Source organism: Hypanus sabinus, chromosome 28 (assembly GCF_030144855.1).
Source record: "Hypanus sabinus isolate sHypSab1 chromosome 28, sHypSab1.hap1, whole genome shotgun sequence".
NCBI lineage: Eukaryota > Metazoa > Chordata > Chondrichthyes > Myliobatiformes > Dasyatidae > Hypanus > Hypanus sabinus.
Window position 1 is genome coordinate 17,971,953 of NC_082733.1, and position 16,051 is coordinate 17,988,003.

At 40.7% G+C, this 16,051-nt stretch overlaps 1 protein-coding gene across 7 annotated transcripts in view; it reads left to right on the forward strand.

Moving 5' to 3' along the window:
* sema4ba (sema domain, immunoglobulin domain (Ig), transmembrane domain (TM) and short cytoplasmic domain, (semaphorin) 4Ba) overlaps window positions 1-16,051 on the forward strand; it is a 435,779-nt gene that overhangs the window by 374,697 nt on the left and 45,031 nt on the right. For all 7 annotated transcript variants that reach the window (XM_059952676.1, XM_059952674.1, XM_059952678.1 and 4 more), the window contains 6 exons: window positions 7,784-7,944; window positions 10,153-10,215; window positions 10,301-10,399; window positions 10,491-10,602; window positions 14,410-14,526; window positions 15,513-15,655. In XM_059952676.1, the coding sequence (XP_059808659.1) occupies window positions 7,784-7,944; window positions 10,153-10,215; window positions 10,301-10,399; window positions 10,491-10,602; window positions 14,410-14,526; window positions 15,513-15,655 (695 nt within the window). The remainder of the gene's footprint in view (window positions 1-7,783; window positions 7,945-10,152; window positions 10,216-10,300; window positions 10,400-10,490; window positions 10,603-14,409; window positions 14,527-15,512; window positions 15,656-16,051) is intronic.

Below are 16,051 nucleotides of genomic sequence, written 5' to 3' on the forward strand. Positions count from 1 at the left end.
AGTAAATTTATTATCAAAGTACGTATATGTAACCATGTAATATCTTGAGATTCATTTTTGCAAGCATTTATTGAAAAATAAATATAATAGTATTTATGAAAAACTACAAACAGAAACTGACAAACAATCAATGTGCAAAATAAGAGATATGGTGCAAATAAGAGATAGTACTGAGAACGTGAGTTGTGGAGTCCTTGAAAGTGAGACTGCAGATCGTGGAGTCAGTTCAGACTTCTGGTAAGTGGAGCTATCCACTGTGGTGCAGGAGCCTGATGGTTGTCTGATATTAAATATTCCCGAACCTGTGGGACCTAAAGTTCCGGGAACTCCTGCCTGATCGTACATGTGACAGTACTTGTGCCAATAACCCACAGGCACATGTATAATTTAATAGTTCTCCAGAGTGCTAAAATACAGATTATTTGTGATTTGGTTGGGAACACTTTGGTTCAGATGGATAGCAACCACTTTATCTCAATATTATTTAGTGCAAACATTAGAGATCAAAGAGCCTGTTGCTGTGCTGTACAAATTTATATTCTATAGCAGATGCTGGAATACTCAATAAAAGAAAATGCTGGAACCTTGTGGCAGGTCAGGCAGTATTTGTTGCGTGGGTATCAAAGGTTATGTTTGAGGATGATCAGTATTCAACCAGCTGAAAGAAGACAGAACTTGCATAGTGTAGCCTTTCCTGAGGTTGTTGGCTGCTTCTTGGTGACGTGGACACACTCGATCTCCCAGTGTGGTTTTACCTCTTCTCAATTAAATGTTTGCTTCAGCAGCCTAAAGGAAAGCCAATTTGAGATTCTGATCTGTAACCACTGGAGAACCACACAACCACAAGTGGTATGCACCCAGACTGAAGCCAAAGCTCCTGTTACTCTCAGAGAATTGGCAATGTGTCATTCAACATCTCAGCTGACAACTCCAATTCACTACAGCGGGAGGAAGTGAGCATGACTGCAGATACTTGAACTCTAAACTCAGAAAATGTTAGAACATGCTTCCTTCTTTTTCTTTCCTTTGGGAGTGCACATCAACCCCAGTCTCCTTCTCTGCACTTTCCCAATGCTACATTCCTTTGACTACGTTCTTGTGTTTATGCTCTCACTCTCTAACTGTTCCCATTGACTCACTGACCAGATAACCTGGTTTACAGTGTTTCCCCGTGGTCACCCCGGTTTAATTCTCTCAGAGACTTCAGCCCTCTCCATCCTCTCTGTGGCTCAACAAACTTCTTTTGCCTCCTTGCCTGTTCCGACCAAGTGTCCTTGACCTGAGACATTAACTCTGCTTCTCCTCCCACAGATGTGGCATGGCCTACCGTGTAGCTCCAGCATTTTTTGTTTTTTATCAAGAATCCAGCTGCTTTTCTAGTGAGTTCGTCTTTAAAACAACTTTCTATTAAATTATTTTGTGCAGTGTTACAAAGATACAGCCTGTAAATTTAGTTAACTAGAGGTCATAAGCCTAGGTTATATATTTTACTCATTACTATATATATGGATGATAACATGTTGTTTAATAGCAGCTAATCAAGGTCGATTGAATGCTGGTAGACTGACTTTTTTAAGCTCCAAAATAGCAGGCGGGAAGCACGTACACAAAGAGTGCTTCCTGTTATACTGTGATTAATTTATTGTAATTTCTTTGTCTTTTCTATCCTCAAGCCATCCTAATGTAATCCTGTGTATGCTAAGTTCAAGGGGAAAGGGGAGCTGTGCTCATTGCTGCTGCTTACAGGTTAACTAAAGGTGGCTAGAGGTGTCTCAAAAATAAAGGTACACGTAGATAAGACATATGGTTTACTGGCTATTATTGGTTAAGGGGGCAGGAACAGAGGCCATGCCAGAAACTATCCAGCTAAACTACTTTGTACAGTTGTGATTATCAAACCACCGGCAAAATGTGGTTGCCCAAGACAAGTTGTGGAAAAGATGCACAAAGATGTTGCTGGGCTGGAGAACTTTACTTAAGAGAAGAGATTGCATCGGTTGGGATAATTTTCTTCGAACAAAGAGGGGAGATTTAAATGAGGTATATAAAATAAGACATGTAGACAGGGGAGCAGGAAGGACATTTCTCTCAGCAGCGAGGATTGAGTTAGTAGGAAGATTACAGGGGAGATGAGGTATATTATTTTTATCTGACAAGTTATAGGGTATGAAACTCTCTTCTTAAAGCGTGGGAGGCAGAAACTTTCACTGCCTGTAAAATATGACTGCTTGTGGACCAGGAGTTAGGAAACGGGATTAATGGAAATTATAAACATGAAAAATTCTGCAGATGTTGGAAATTTAAAGTCACACACACACAAAATGGTGAAGGAACTCAACAGTGTCTATGGAAATGAATAAACAGTCGACATTTCAGGCCAAGAACCTTCCTCAGGACTCAGAAAGGAGGGGGAAGTTGCCAGAATACCAAGGTGGGGGGAGGGGAAGCAAATTTAAGTTGAAAGTAGATCATCTAAATTGTCTTCTTCAGATTGGCACGAACACAAGGAGCAAAATGGTTGCCTTCTATGCAGTAAGTTGCTCCAGGTTCATGAAGAGCAAACATTATTCTGCTTATAATATATACATGTCTGATATCGGTATGATATATATTCCCCATGGTTGGAGAGTGTAGAAAAAAGAAAATGCACCTGTTTTAGCATCTGTTCTTGTCTGTTAGAGATTCACATAATTCATGCCATTTGAATAAGAACTTTTACACATGACATAAGTGGGCCATCAGAATGTAAAGACTGAAGCTTGAGTCAAGAGAATAAATAGACTCTATGTGAAGCCAGCAGGTAAGCCTGTGAGCCAACAATGTTGGTGATCGCTGTGATAGTTTGAATCATTGTAAACATCATTGTCTATAGCAGAAGCTAAGCCTGAGAATGTGTTGGTATACATCAAGACAAAAAATTATGGTTAAATAGTCAACGTGACCTCCAAGAGGACCATAGCCTTGTTGTAGGGGTTGGAGGTCCACGTGCCTCAATGACCTGGAGAGCTATGTTGGCTGGAGGCAGGACCTTGTGCTTCGGCTCTTCATAGGGTCACTTATGCCAGACGGGTGAAAGGGTAGAGGCAAAACTAAGAGTGGCCCACCATGCCTCCAGGGTTGGGGGTTTAGCTCAGGGCTAACGACCCCGGGTGGCCAAAAAGCAATTATTACAGAAGCAGCAATGAAGAATCCTTCTATACAGGCAAGATGGAGGACCTTCATTGCTGCCCTAAATGCCTGCTGCATAACGGGCAGTAAGTAAGTAATTGTCAACATGAACATCAAGAAAACAGCAAAGGTTCTTGCACCATGAGTATTGACAAAAAAAAATCTGGATTTAGAAAGAGGCATTTGCAATTGTCTTTAGAATGAAAAAGTTGAACCTTTTCCTATTGGACAGACTTTATTTTGGCAGACCCAATGAAAAGCGAATAAAATTCTGAAACACCTTACCTGTTGTTCTGATCACTCAAACAGTAATGGAATCATAAATTAGCATTTCTTTGGACAGAGTATGGCTGGCATGTTACTGATGATATGCACCATGCCGTCAATATTCTGTCCGATGAATGACTAATTTATGATTCCATTACAGTCAGTAACATGTACGTACCCAAGGGTCACAGTTTACTTGTTTTGTTTAAGAACTAGCCTGATTTACAGAAGTAATTTAGCTGCCATTTGCAATCTCAGCTTTAGAAATGGAGCTGCTCTCTTAAATTATAAGTAATTTTTTCTAATGGAATACAACCATAGATTTCTTTCTTCCAAGAATCTATACTTAAATGTGTATCCGATTTCCAAGTAACTGCAATAGCTTTTTTGGCTACTGCCAGTGCAATTTTTATAAATTCTTTCTGATACTTATTTAGTTTGAGTTTCGGTTTTATCCCTTCAATATCACCTAGTAAAAATAATATTGGATTATGAGGAAGTTGTGTTCCTGTAATTTGTTCCAGTAAAAGTCTTAAATTTGTCCAAAAAGGTTGAATTTTAGAGCAAGACCATGTCGAATGTAAAGAAGTACCAGTTTCCTGGTTACATCGGAAACACTGATCCGATAAATATGAAACATTTCTGAAAATTTGGAGCCCTTATTTACAAAAGACAGGATTAAATATATAGATGCTCTGAAGATGAAACAATTGGTTATTAGGGGAAAGAAATAAATATACATATTAAAGTTATTACGAATTCCATGGAGCATGTGGAGATCTTCCAACAACCAGGCATTCTTTCTTTCTTTCTTTCTTTCTTTCTTTTTTTTTTCTATAGGGCAGTTAGGGGGGAGGGGTTAAGGGGAGGGGGTATGGGTTATATACATTGTTTTTTCATACTTTGTAATCATTTAAAAATGCAATAAAAAAAGTTTTTAAAAAATGGAGCTGCTCAGCATACCGCTCACCTCATTAGCGACTGTGACATTGTGAATCAGATGACTAGAAATTTGGGCCCATCATTAACAAGGCATCATTAGCTCAACCGGATGCACCATCTGCCTTGTTGGTGGGTGCTGTTCTACACACGGCTGTTAAACTAAAACCCCAGCAACCAATGTGATACAGTAGTTCCAGGGACGCGCTTCAAAAAGGTAGGTGGCTTCCAAACAACTGACACAAGAAAATCTACAGATGCTGGAAATCCAAAGCAACATATACAGAATAAGGGAAGAACTCAGTAGGTCAGGCAGCATCTGTGGAAACGAATAATTCCATTTAGGACTGATGAAGGGCTTTGGCTCGAATTGTCGACTGTTTACTCTTTTCCATTGGTGCTGCCTGACCTGCTGAGTGCCTCCAGCATTTTGTGTGTATTGCTCTAAGCAACTGAGCCAATGTTATTCCCTCACCCAAAGGCAGCAGAAACAGGCCTGCAAATCAGTTATTTACAGTGATAGAGCATGTGAAAGTGCAGATTAGTTGTGAAATGCTTTGGCGTGTGGGTCCCGTATTGATGCATATCTTTCTGATTCCATTCCTTTATCTCTCTGAAGAGGAAAGTATTGAACTATTAGCGGTACCCTTTTTACGTAAATTCCTGGATTTTATTTCACAAATATAATTAATCTAAATGTTAGATGTGGTACTTATGCTAATCCTCTTCATTCCTTTATTCTTCTATGCTCCTCTAAGACTATCCTTAGATCTTACTACCTTAACAGAACTTTGCTAACTTTTCCTAAGTTCTCACCATCTGTCTAATTGCCATTTCATTTATTAATGAGATTGTGATACATTTCAAGACAGGTCATTGTATCAAGGACATTATATAAGTGCATTGTTGTAAATCACCTGATGCAGGTGATACAGAAGAAAGATCATGTGTTTCCAGTATAATAATCTGTGAGGCCCGTTACACACATTCACTAAATTAACACTTACGGAATTGGCAGTGGCAGTAATTAGAATCACAGCTGCAGCAAAAGAGGTTCCATCCTAACACCCTAATTTAGAAATAAAATGACAATGAGACATACAGTGAGAACTTAAAGTCAAAGTTCAAAGTAAAATTAATTACCAGAGTGCAAACATGTCACCACGTACAACCCTGAGATTCTTTTTCCTGTGGGCATACCCAGCAAATCTATAGAACAGTAAGTGCAAGCAGGATCAATGGGCAAATGCAAATATAACAGGGTGATTGATAAGTTCGTGGCCTAGGGTAGAAGGAGTCCATTTTAGAAAAACTAGCTCATTTATTTTTCAACATAGCCCCCTCCTACATGTACACATTTAGTCCAGCGGTTGTGGAGCATATGGATCTTGGACCTCCAGAAGTGGTCCACAGTATGGGGTGATTGATAAGTTTGTGGCCTAAGGTAGAAGGCGATGAGTTATTGTTCAAACTTTCTGCATTTTCACTCAGAGCTGAACTGCACGTTCATGTAACGAGAGCATCGTGGACTTCCACGTGGCCCACAGCATGGGTGATTGATACGTTTGTGGCCTAAGGGAGAAGGAGATGAGTTATACAGCTCTCATTACATGCATGTGCAGTTCAACTCTTTGAGTGAAAATGCAGGAAGTTTGAAGTTAATAACTCATCTCCTTCTACTGTAGGCCACGAACTTATCAATCACCCCTCGTAAGTTAATAGCAATAAATAACAAGAGCATGAAGTAACAAGATAAAGAATCATTAATGCAAGAAACAGAATAAGTGTAGTTATCCCCTTTTGTTCAAAAGCCTGATGGTTGAGGGGTAGTAGCTGTTCTTGAACCTGTACCTCTTCCTAATGCAGCAGCGAGACAAGGGCATGGCCTGGGTGGTGAGGATCTTAGATGATGGATGTTGCTGTTTTTGGCAATGTTTCTGGTAGATGTGCTCAATGGTTGGGAGGACTTTTTCTGTAATGTATTTAGGAAAGATTAACAAAGTTCTGTCAAAGTAGTAAGTTTTAAGAACAGTCTTGTAGGAGCGTAGAGGGGTAAAGGGACAAATAGGATTAGAATATATACATAATCTAAAATTTGCATTAATTGTAGATGCAAAAATCCAGGAATGTATGTAAAAGAACAGATTTAGTAGTGTAGTACATTCTGTTTCTGAGAGATAAAGGAGTTGCCTTTGTGTAGTTTGCATATTCTCACTGGGACCATGTTCCTTCCACGTTCCAAAGACATGGATTTGTATATCACTTAGCAATGATTAATTGTCCCTACTGTGTAGGTGAGTGATAGAATCTGAAAAAAAGCTGTTGGAAGAATGAAATGAGATAAAGGTGGGATAAGTGAAAATGGGTCCTCAAACTCGTTGCTGCCTGGTGGACTGACAGACCTGGTTCAAAGTCAAATTCAACGTCGAAGTCAAGTTTACCATCAAAGTGAATACAGTACTGAGCAAAAGTCTTAAGTGTATGTTTATATACAGCTCGGGTGCCTAAGACTTTTGCACAGTACTGCTTGTGTCAACGTGGAGCGGAGAGCAAACCTATAGATCTGGTGGGAGCAAAGGATTGGCGAGGGTAAAGTGCCGCAGGAGGATTGTGGCACGGGTGGCAGAAAAGAAGTTCCGGGGCGGAGGGTGCCAGGAATGAAGACGTACCCAACCCTGAGACCGTACAGAATTGATTCTCTCGTGCTTCCCGCTCCCTCCCCTCTCCCTTCCCTCTTTCCCCAAAACAATTCCCTTTCTCCCTGCCTCCTTCCCACTCTCAATCCACAATAGAAACCCATATCACAATCAGGTTTATCATCGCTCAGATATGCTTTGAATTTTTTGTCTGCAGCAGCAGCAGTACTGTAATAAATAAAATTACTACAGTACTGTGCAAACATCTTAGGCACCCTATCTATCTATATATCTATATCTAAGTATCTATCTATCTATATATGTGTGTGTGTGTGTATATATATATATGTACACACACATACACATAAGACTTTTACACAGTCCTGTATATGTTACCATATACATACTACCTTGAGATTGTTTTCTTGCAATGCAATAGAATTTATGAAAGCTATCCATAAACAAAGACTGATACACGCCAGTGTGCAAATAACAAAAACCAATGTGACCCTATGCTCTATGGCTCCACAGGTAATCTCAAATTGTTCAGTAATTGGGAATGTCCTTAAATGCTTTGGGGAAGAAGAATAAAACTTAGCGCAACCAATTGAGTTTTGATTGTTTAAACCGTGAAGGACCCCCGCTGGTTTAATGTGAAATTCCCGTCTTGCCAGGCTAAGCAGCGTTTGTTGGAAGGGGGTGCCCTCAGCTCCCTGCCTTCCTTCACTGGAAGGGGTCGGTTGCACCATCTAATCCAAGTGCTTGTTTTTCAGATGACACTGCCAGAGTCGTCAGACACTTCTACAAGGATGGGGTGCAAAACTATACAAAGCTGTTGCTGGGCGCTGATGGACAATCTCTCTATGTTGGCGCAAGGGATGCTATTTTCTCCTTGGATGTTTCAGATATTGCTCCCAACAAGTTCAAGAATGAGGTATTTTCACATCTGTCTGAAAGACGAAAGACTGTTATTCTGAACGAACATCTTCATTAGAGCTTATTTCCGTATAATGTTTTGGAGAGCAGGACATTTTCAGAAGCAAAAAAGTCCTTAGGCTGCAGACTCAAATCGTTTGCAAGCTAGATTTGCATTTTGGTTAGAGGCTTCTGTCAGCTGTCAGAGCTGTACACCCAGATGCAGGGCAGAGGGTCGTAGGAATATTATTCAGACAAAGCACTGCATCAAATCACCCTCACGTTTCCCCCCGTCATTAGATGCCCTCCAGCAGGGGGAATGACTGACAGGATAGTTTCTTCCTTCACAATTATGTGATTGCTGAACCAACAAGGGCCCAGAATCTCTAAAGATGTGAATTCTAATCCTCGTTGTGTCCCAATCTGAAGGATACTCAAATATCTCAGCCGGACTTGACAGAGCGGATCCAATTGTTTTTGAGGTTAGCTGGATGCCTGGGTTGAGTTAATCAGAGAAGCATGACCAGTTAAAAATCCTAATATATAAAGTTCATAGTACTACCTTGCTAGAAATTTGAATAAATCCCATGGTTGATTTAATTCTGTATCTGAATTTTACAAAAGTCAAACATGAGGTGTTTGTCTTTTCAACTGACTGCCTTGTTTCAAAAAATGCTTACAAAGAACAACAAAATTCCAAAAATCCAACACTCTCGGGACTCTGGTGGTGACAGACTGGCTGATCTTCCTGACTATTGAAATGTTAAGATGTCTTCTCCCCCTCTCCATCCTCAGCTAACAGACCTTTAATTTCGAGCAATGCACAAATTGCTGGAGGAACTCAGCCAGTCAGGCAGCAACTATGGAAGGAAATAAACAGTCGACATTTTGGGCCGAGACCTTTCATACTCAGCATGAAACATTCCTCCAGCATTTTGTGTGTTGATCTAGATTTACAGAGTCTGGCAAATCTATTGTATTTACACTTTTAATTCCCGGTACAGCAGTATAATAAGGTCACAATACTACACAGAACCGGCCAACACCTCACACAAAACACCTTTGGCCCGACATGTCTATGCTAACCAATGACACAATAGTTTCCAGTGACCTTGATGAGCTTAAAGGAGCCACAGGTATCAGCACTCAGTGAGTCAGATGCCAAAGCATTAGGATTTCCGAACAATTAGATAATGAATTATGGGAGTTTTACTATGCAGGGAGCTTTGTCACTGTAGCTTCGGTTTGATGGATACATTAAAGATAATCAGTTGTTTGACAATTTCTGTTACTCTGAAAAAAAGAACTAATTTGCTTCTTATGATAGTTCTATTGTGTCACTGAAATACAGTATAGGGTGGGGCACCAGTAAGATCATAGGGGCACTCTGCCCAAGTTCTCTGGCTGTTCAGTAGAATTTTATAGAGGAATGAAAGACTTAGTGTACAGCAGGTGTTTCATGTACCATCATCTTCTTTAATCTTTCAGGATATTGTTCTCCTTTAGTTAATCTGTTAATTGTAGATGAAGATATAAAGACAGTTTATGGTAGTTTAGAAATAAATTATTGAACACAATGCAGTGGAACACTATATGATTATGAAATTATTTTGGATCAGCTGGATAATCACTAGTTTTCACAGTATTCAATACCTGAAGGAGTAAATTGTGTGATTATGGGCATCCCAGCAATTGATGACAGCAGCTGATGAAAAGGGAGATCTCTGACATGGTCAATGGTTACTTCTGTTCAAGGCCCGGCATTCACACAGTCCTCCCATTGAAGGGAACTACACCCAATTTAATTCCTCCTGCACCCCATTACCCACATTCATCCTCCTCCCCTTGCTGGTTTCACTTGCTCACTTTACACACAGTTCATCTGCAGGCTTCCTTCCCCACTCCCCTTACCAATCCATTTGCCGTTCACCTCTTCCTTAGTGGATGCTTTATTACAGCCTTTACTTATGGAAGTCTGGGACTGGTAGCCCTTTGTGCACTTGTTTATCTCTCTCCAGCAGCTATCTCCAATTGCTGCACCATCCTCCCCCAATCTTTCTCTATCTGCCTCTCACTGCCTCCATCCCTCATTCACCTGTCAATATTCCTCATGTTTGAAAGCTGGTGAAGGTAAGGAGTCCGAGGCAATATAAACTTATAGTGTAAATATAATCCCATCTGAAATGTTGCTGAATGATGGGCAATCATATTCCTAATCTCTTTCCAGGTGATTTGGGAAGCCCCACATCAGAAGAGGAAGGAATGTCACTTTAAGGGGAAAAGCCTATCGGTAAGCATTCATGTTGATGAAAGTGTAAACTGTTCGGATATGTCCAAGTTCATTTGCAATAAGTTTGATATTTGTCCATTTGCAGAGTGACTGCTTCAATTACATCAAGATCCTCCTCCAGCTGAATAGCACACACGTATATGTTTGTGGGACTTATGCTTTCAGCCCTACTTGTGCCTACATTGTAAGTGTTAACACTGTTACCTTCAAATACTGGGCGATGAAATATTACCATGTAATTACAGACAGGGTAATGCATTATCTTTTATTCATAGCAAATTGCAGACTTCTCTCTTGCAAAAGGCCCCCGCAGTAACCTTCTCTTGGAGGATGGAAAAGGTCGATGTCCCTTTAATCCCACCTATAGCTCAACTGCAATTATGGTCGGTGAGTAGAAGCAGGTTTTAAGTAGATGTTGCATAGTTCAATCTGAGAATGTATACAGTGTAGAACCAGAAATTCTTACTCTTCACAGACATGCATGAAACAGGAGAAAAAACCCCAAAGGATGAATGACAGAAAAATCTTAGAACCCCAAAGTCCCATCTCCCCCTTCCCTGCCCAGTACCTCTGGTTATATCTGCCCGTGACTTATGTAGGGTTTGGGGGCCAGAGTAGAGATTAGTCATCATTCAAATGTTGCAACTTTATTCAAGCCTCCCCACTTGAAGAGCTTTCTAATGGAATTTCATTCACTCAAATATGAACTTTTGAAGAGGGTGGGATTCAAATTGAGATATTTTAAAATAATTTAACATAGCCGATGGGGAGAAACCGTTTTGTCTGTTTGAGGTAGTTCAGAACAAGGGCCTCCAGTGCAAGCGTATGAACCACACACTTTCTCACAGAAAAGGCAAAAATCTGGAATTCCCTTCTCTTGGCTGGGTCAATCACATTTTTCAGGATTGAGGACACCAGATTAATCTGACTGAAAGGTAACGATGGTTGGGAGTATAGATTGGTAGTATCTAACCATTTAGGACTGAAGATCGAAACTGCTAATCCTGTAAAATCCTCCATTCTGAAGTAGGCAGCACAACCATTCACTGAACCAGGGAAATGATAGATACGTTACATTATTTTTTAAGGGTTGTGTCTGTGAATCCAGGAGGTATCCATTGCACCTCCATCAAAGATTTGATCATGGGTAAAAAGAAAACAAGTGGCAACCAGATTAAGGATGTCTCATAATAGATATGGAATGGCTAAGAGATAACTTAATCAAGAAATTAGAAAGGCCATGAAATGTCATTGGCAAATAAGATTAAGGAGAATCTGAAGAGCCTAAGGAGTGTATCATCTTAAGGGGTATATCTAGAGCAAGGGGATGGCCTGTGAAAGAGTGAGTCCTCGTAAACAAAAATAACGTATGCGGAATCTGGCAATGTGGGTGAGGTTCTCAATGAATACTTATCTGTATTCATTAAGAAAAAGTATATAGAAGATAGTTCAGGGAGGGGGTACACAAATAACCTGACCAGGTCAATATTAAGAAAGTGGAGGCATTGGATTTTAGGGGACAAATAAGGATTGATAAATCCCCAGGCTTAGATGAGACTCATCCCACTGTATTATGGAAAGAAAGGAAGGAGATAGCGGCAGTCCTGATGGAGATTTTTGCATCTTTGTTGATCACAGGTGAAGTGCCAGAAGACTAGAGGATAGTTAATCTTGTTTCTTTATTTACGAAGGGTAACAAGGAGAAGCCAGTTAACTGCAGGCCAGTGAATCTTATGTCAGTCACAGGGCAATTACTGGAGAAACTCCTAAGGGACAGAGTTCATGTCCAGGAATAATCACCATGGCTCTGTGTGGGGGAAATCCCATCTCACTAGATTGAATCAGGTTTGAATACTAATGAAGGTATGGTAGGCTGCAACCAAAGGTGAAGTTATTTGGGATCCAAAGCAAGCTGGCTAGCTAGCTGGACCCAGTGTTAGCTTGGTGATAGGAGACAAAATAGAGTGCTGGAAGGTTGTATTTCAGGTCAGGAGTTTGTGACCAAAGGCATATCTCAGGGATTGTTGCTGGTGCCCTCGTTTGATGTGATTACATGTCAATGACTTGAATGTGAGCGGAGGAAATACTACTATGTGGATAAGGAAGTTGGTGATGTTGCGGAGAGAGGAGAAGGTTTCCGAAGGCTGGAGCAGAATATGCATCGGAGGGAAAGCTAAGCAGAGTATTGGTAGATGGAACTTAGTACCAACAAATTGAATTAAATCTAGCCTTCCCAACAAATTAGACCCCTTCCAGTTTGTGCATTGTGCAAAGGTACATCAATGATGCCATAATCATCTGTCCTTTACACAGTCCTCTCCCACCTGGACAATGGCGTGTCATCAATGCTGTTCATTGACTTCAGTTCTACTGTCAATATAATCATTCCCCAGGAGCTGGTGGGGAAACTGTCCATGTTGGGTCTCAACACCTTAATCTGTAACTGGATCTTCGACTTCCTGACGAAGAGACCACGGACAGTGCGTATTGGCAGCAACATTTCTGGCTCATCACACTGAATATGGGCACCCCCCCACACACACACACACACACCCCCAGGGCTGCCTGCTTGGCATGTTGCTGCTCTCACTGCTCCTGCACGACTGTAATGCCAAGTCCAGTTCTAAACACATCATGCAGTTTGCAGACGACACAACAGTGGTTGGCCTCATCAGCAACAATGATGAAGCAGTATCGATGGAGGAGGTAGTGCAGCTTGTGAACTGATGTTCACCGAACGATCTGAGTCTCAGCGAGGGCAAGAGATGAAAATGTCATCAGGGTCTCCCTCCCTCCATTCAGGACATACAGTATATCAGAAGTGCCATGTACGCATTGCCTCCAGCATTATCAAAGACCCCTCCCATCCTTGCCACAATCTCCTTGATCTCCTGCCATCAGGCAGAAGGTATCACAGCATAAGAACCAGAACTATCAGACCAGGTAACATCTCCTTCCCCAGCTGTTAGACTTCATAACATCCTGCTTCCACCCAGCACTCATGCACACTCCATGTGAATGCCCTGCCGTGCACCATGCCACCCCATCCACTCTCCGACTCACTCTCAAACTCAGATTCTCATCCTGCTCTGGTCACTTTTCATCTTTTAGTGCCCCTGCTTCACATCTCTTTATGACTGCTTGTTTTATTATAACAGTGCTGCCAACTTTCAACTATCTTACATAAGCATACATTTACGTCCACCTTGTCAATCTTCAGGCCATCCTATTCAGAGACTTGTGCTAATATTATTTTGTGACTGTGTGTTCTCGATCGTAACTACATGGGCTGTGTGTGACTATTTTGCTCCTTGGCCCCGGAGGAACATTGTTTTGTTTAGCCGTATACATGAGTATGGTTGAATGATGATAAACTTGAACTTGAATGAGCGTGAGGTGATGTATCAATTGTGTAAGACATATAGAGTAAATGGTAGGATGTTAATGAATATTAATAAACAAAGGAACCCTGAGGTTCAAATCTATACTTCCTGAAACTGGCTGTACAGGTCGATGGGAGATGAAGAAGGCCTTCATAGGTCAGGGCATGGAATATGAGCATTGAGATGTTATGTTGCAACTTTACAAAACATTGTTTAGATTGTATGTGAAGCATTGTGTACAGTTCTGGTTGCCACGTTTTAGGAAGGATATGGTTGCACTGGAGAGAGTGCAGAGGAAATCCACCAGATGTTGCCTAGATTGGAGGACTCTCGGGGCAGTCATTAGATAGACTGTTTTTTTTTGCCTTGGAGTGAAGGATGCTGAAGGGTGACCTGATTAAGATATGTCAGCTTGAAATATTAACTCTCTTTCTCTTCTCATAGATCCAGTCTGACCTACTAAGTTTTTACTATGAGGCATAGATAGGTTAGATAATCAGCTCTTTATCCTTTGGTAGGGGTATCAAAACAAGTGGGAATTGATGGTTTTGTGGTCAAGTTAGCAGATGATACAAAGATAGTTGGAGGGGTGGGTAGTTTTCAGGGAGCAGGGAGTCTGCAGAAGGACATGGACAGATTAGAAGAATGGGCAAAGAATTGGCAGATGGAATGTAGTGTAGGGAAGATGGATCATAATGTTTTACACATTGGATGGATAATGTGGACTCACCAAGTATGACAAGGTCATTGATGAAATATTGAATAATATGAATGAGCATCTTTAATACTCATTTGTCTTTACTTTCTCCAGAGGAGGAGTTATACGCAGGAACAGTCAGCAATTTTCAAGGCAACGAACCGATCATTTCTAGAAGTCTGGGAAATAAACCACCCTTAAAAACAGAGAATTCTCTTAATTGGCTTCAGGGTAAGTTATAGACAACAAACATTGAGATGCGAATGATAAAGATGAACACTGAAGTAAAATCCCAATCCACAGAGATATTTCACAGCAGTGCAGTTGGAGATAGAGTGGGCACAGAGCAATAGGATGTTGGAGCATTGTAATTCTCTGCGTAGATAAAAGAATCTGTGTTCACCAAACATTCCTTCTCATTAACCTTCCACCTTATGAATCCATCCCCTAAATTCAAATGAGTATTGGATATGTTTCAACAGAGAAATGTTAAAGATTGACATATGTTTGTAATTTCAGGAAGTTTCAAACTTATTTCTTGGGTTCAATTATCATAACATTTACTGGAGGTTTCATTGTGTTCAGTTGGCCTACCTAATACACTAATCTTCCTCTAGACAAACAATTGAGTTATTTTAAACTAGGTTTACATGCAAATAATGAAAGGGGGCTCCATATCATAGTTGAATTCACTCAGTTAGTTGGATAATGCAATAACTCACTAGTTCCAGATCTAGCAAACAGTTGGAATTCAAGAGCAGTATGCCCTTTAGACACATTATTGTTCTAATAATATAGAAATCATCATTACGTTTCTGCATGTCCTGGATCTACAAGCCAAGTTCAGTGTTAATCGGAACAGATTTTCCCAGATGTGTACAGACCTATAGCAGTTCCAGTTTAATTCAGGAGCTTTAGACCCAATCCCTTTGGTGTGTTGAAGATTATAGGCTATTGAACTCCAACTAGGGTGAAATATTCCGTGGAAATCTACACGTCTGATGTTTGATGTTTAAGCAAATCTCCGAGAAAAAAACAAAAGCCCACCTCAGTCAGTTTTGTGGTGGACTTTGTGCCTCAGTGAAGAAATGTCAAAGATTGAACTGTGGAAGGAATTGTAACTTCAATTAAATGTTAACTTCATTTGGAGTTTTGTACACAATTCATGAACAAGAGTGTTTCTTTTGAAGTCATTAATTTATTTAACTGACTTACAGATCCAGCATTTGTGGGCTCGAAGTTTATCCAGGAGAATCCTGGGAAGGATGATGGAAAAATCTATTTCTTCTTCAGTGAAACTGGCAAAGAATTTGACTTCTTTGATACCACAATTGTTTCACGGATAGCCCGAATCTGTAAGGTAGGCTCAGTCAGGGGTTGGCGGTGGGGGAGGGACTGGTGTCTTCTCATTTCTGATGTTTGGTAATGACCCTTTGTTGTTATTAAAGCCTTGAGAATTGTGTGATTCTCTTCTAACTTGTGACAATCGTATAAAGAGATCTTCTTTTCTCAAGATGTGACAGGTATGGGTCAGCAGTTCATGGCAGCATAGCTGTTAGCGCAGTGGTTTTACAGTGCCAGTGATCACCAATTGGATTTCAGATCCTGCCATTATCTTTATGGAGTTTGTATGTTGATCTCCTCTGGGTGCTCTGGTTTCCTCCCACATTCCAAAAGTGTGCAGTTAAGGTTAGTAATCAGTGGGCATGCTCTGTTGGCACCAGAAGTGTGGTGAAGCTTATGAGCTACCCCCAGC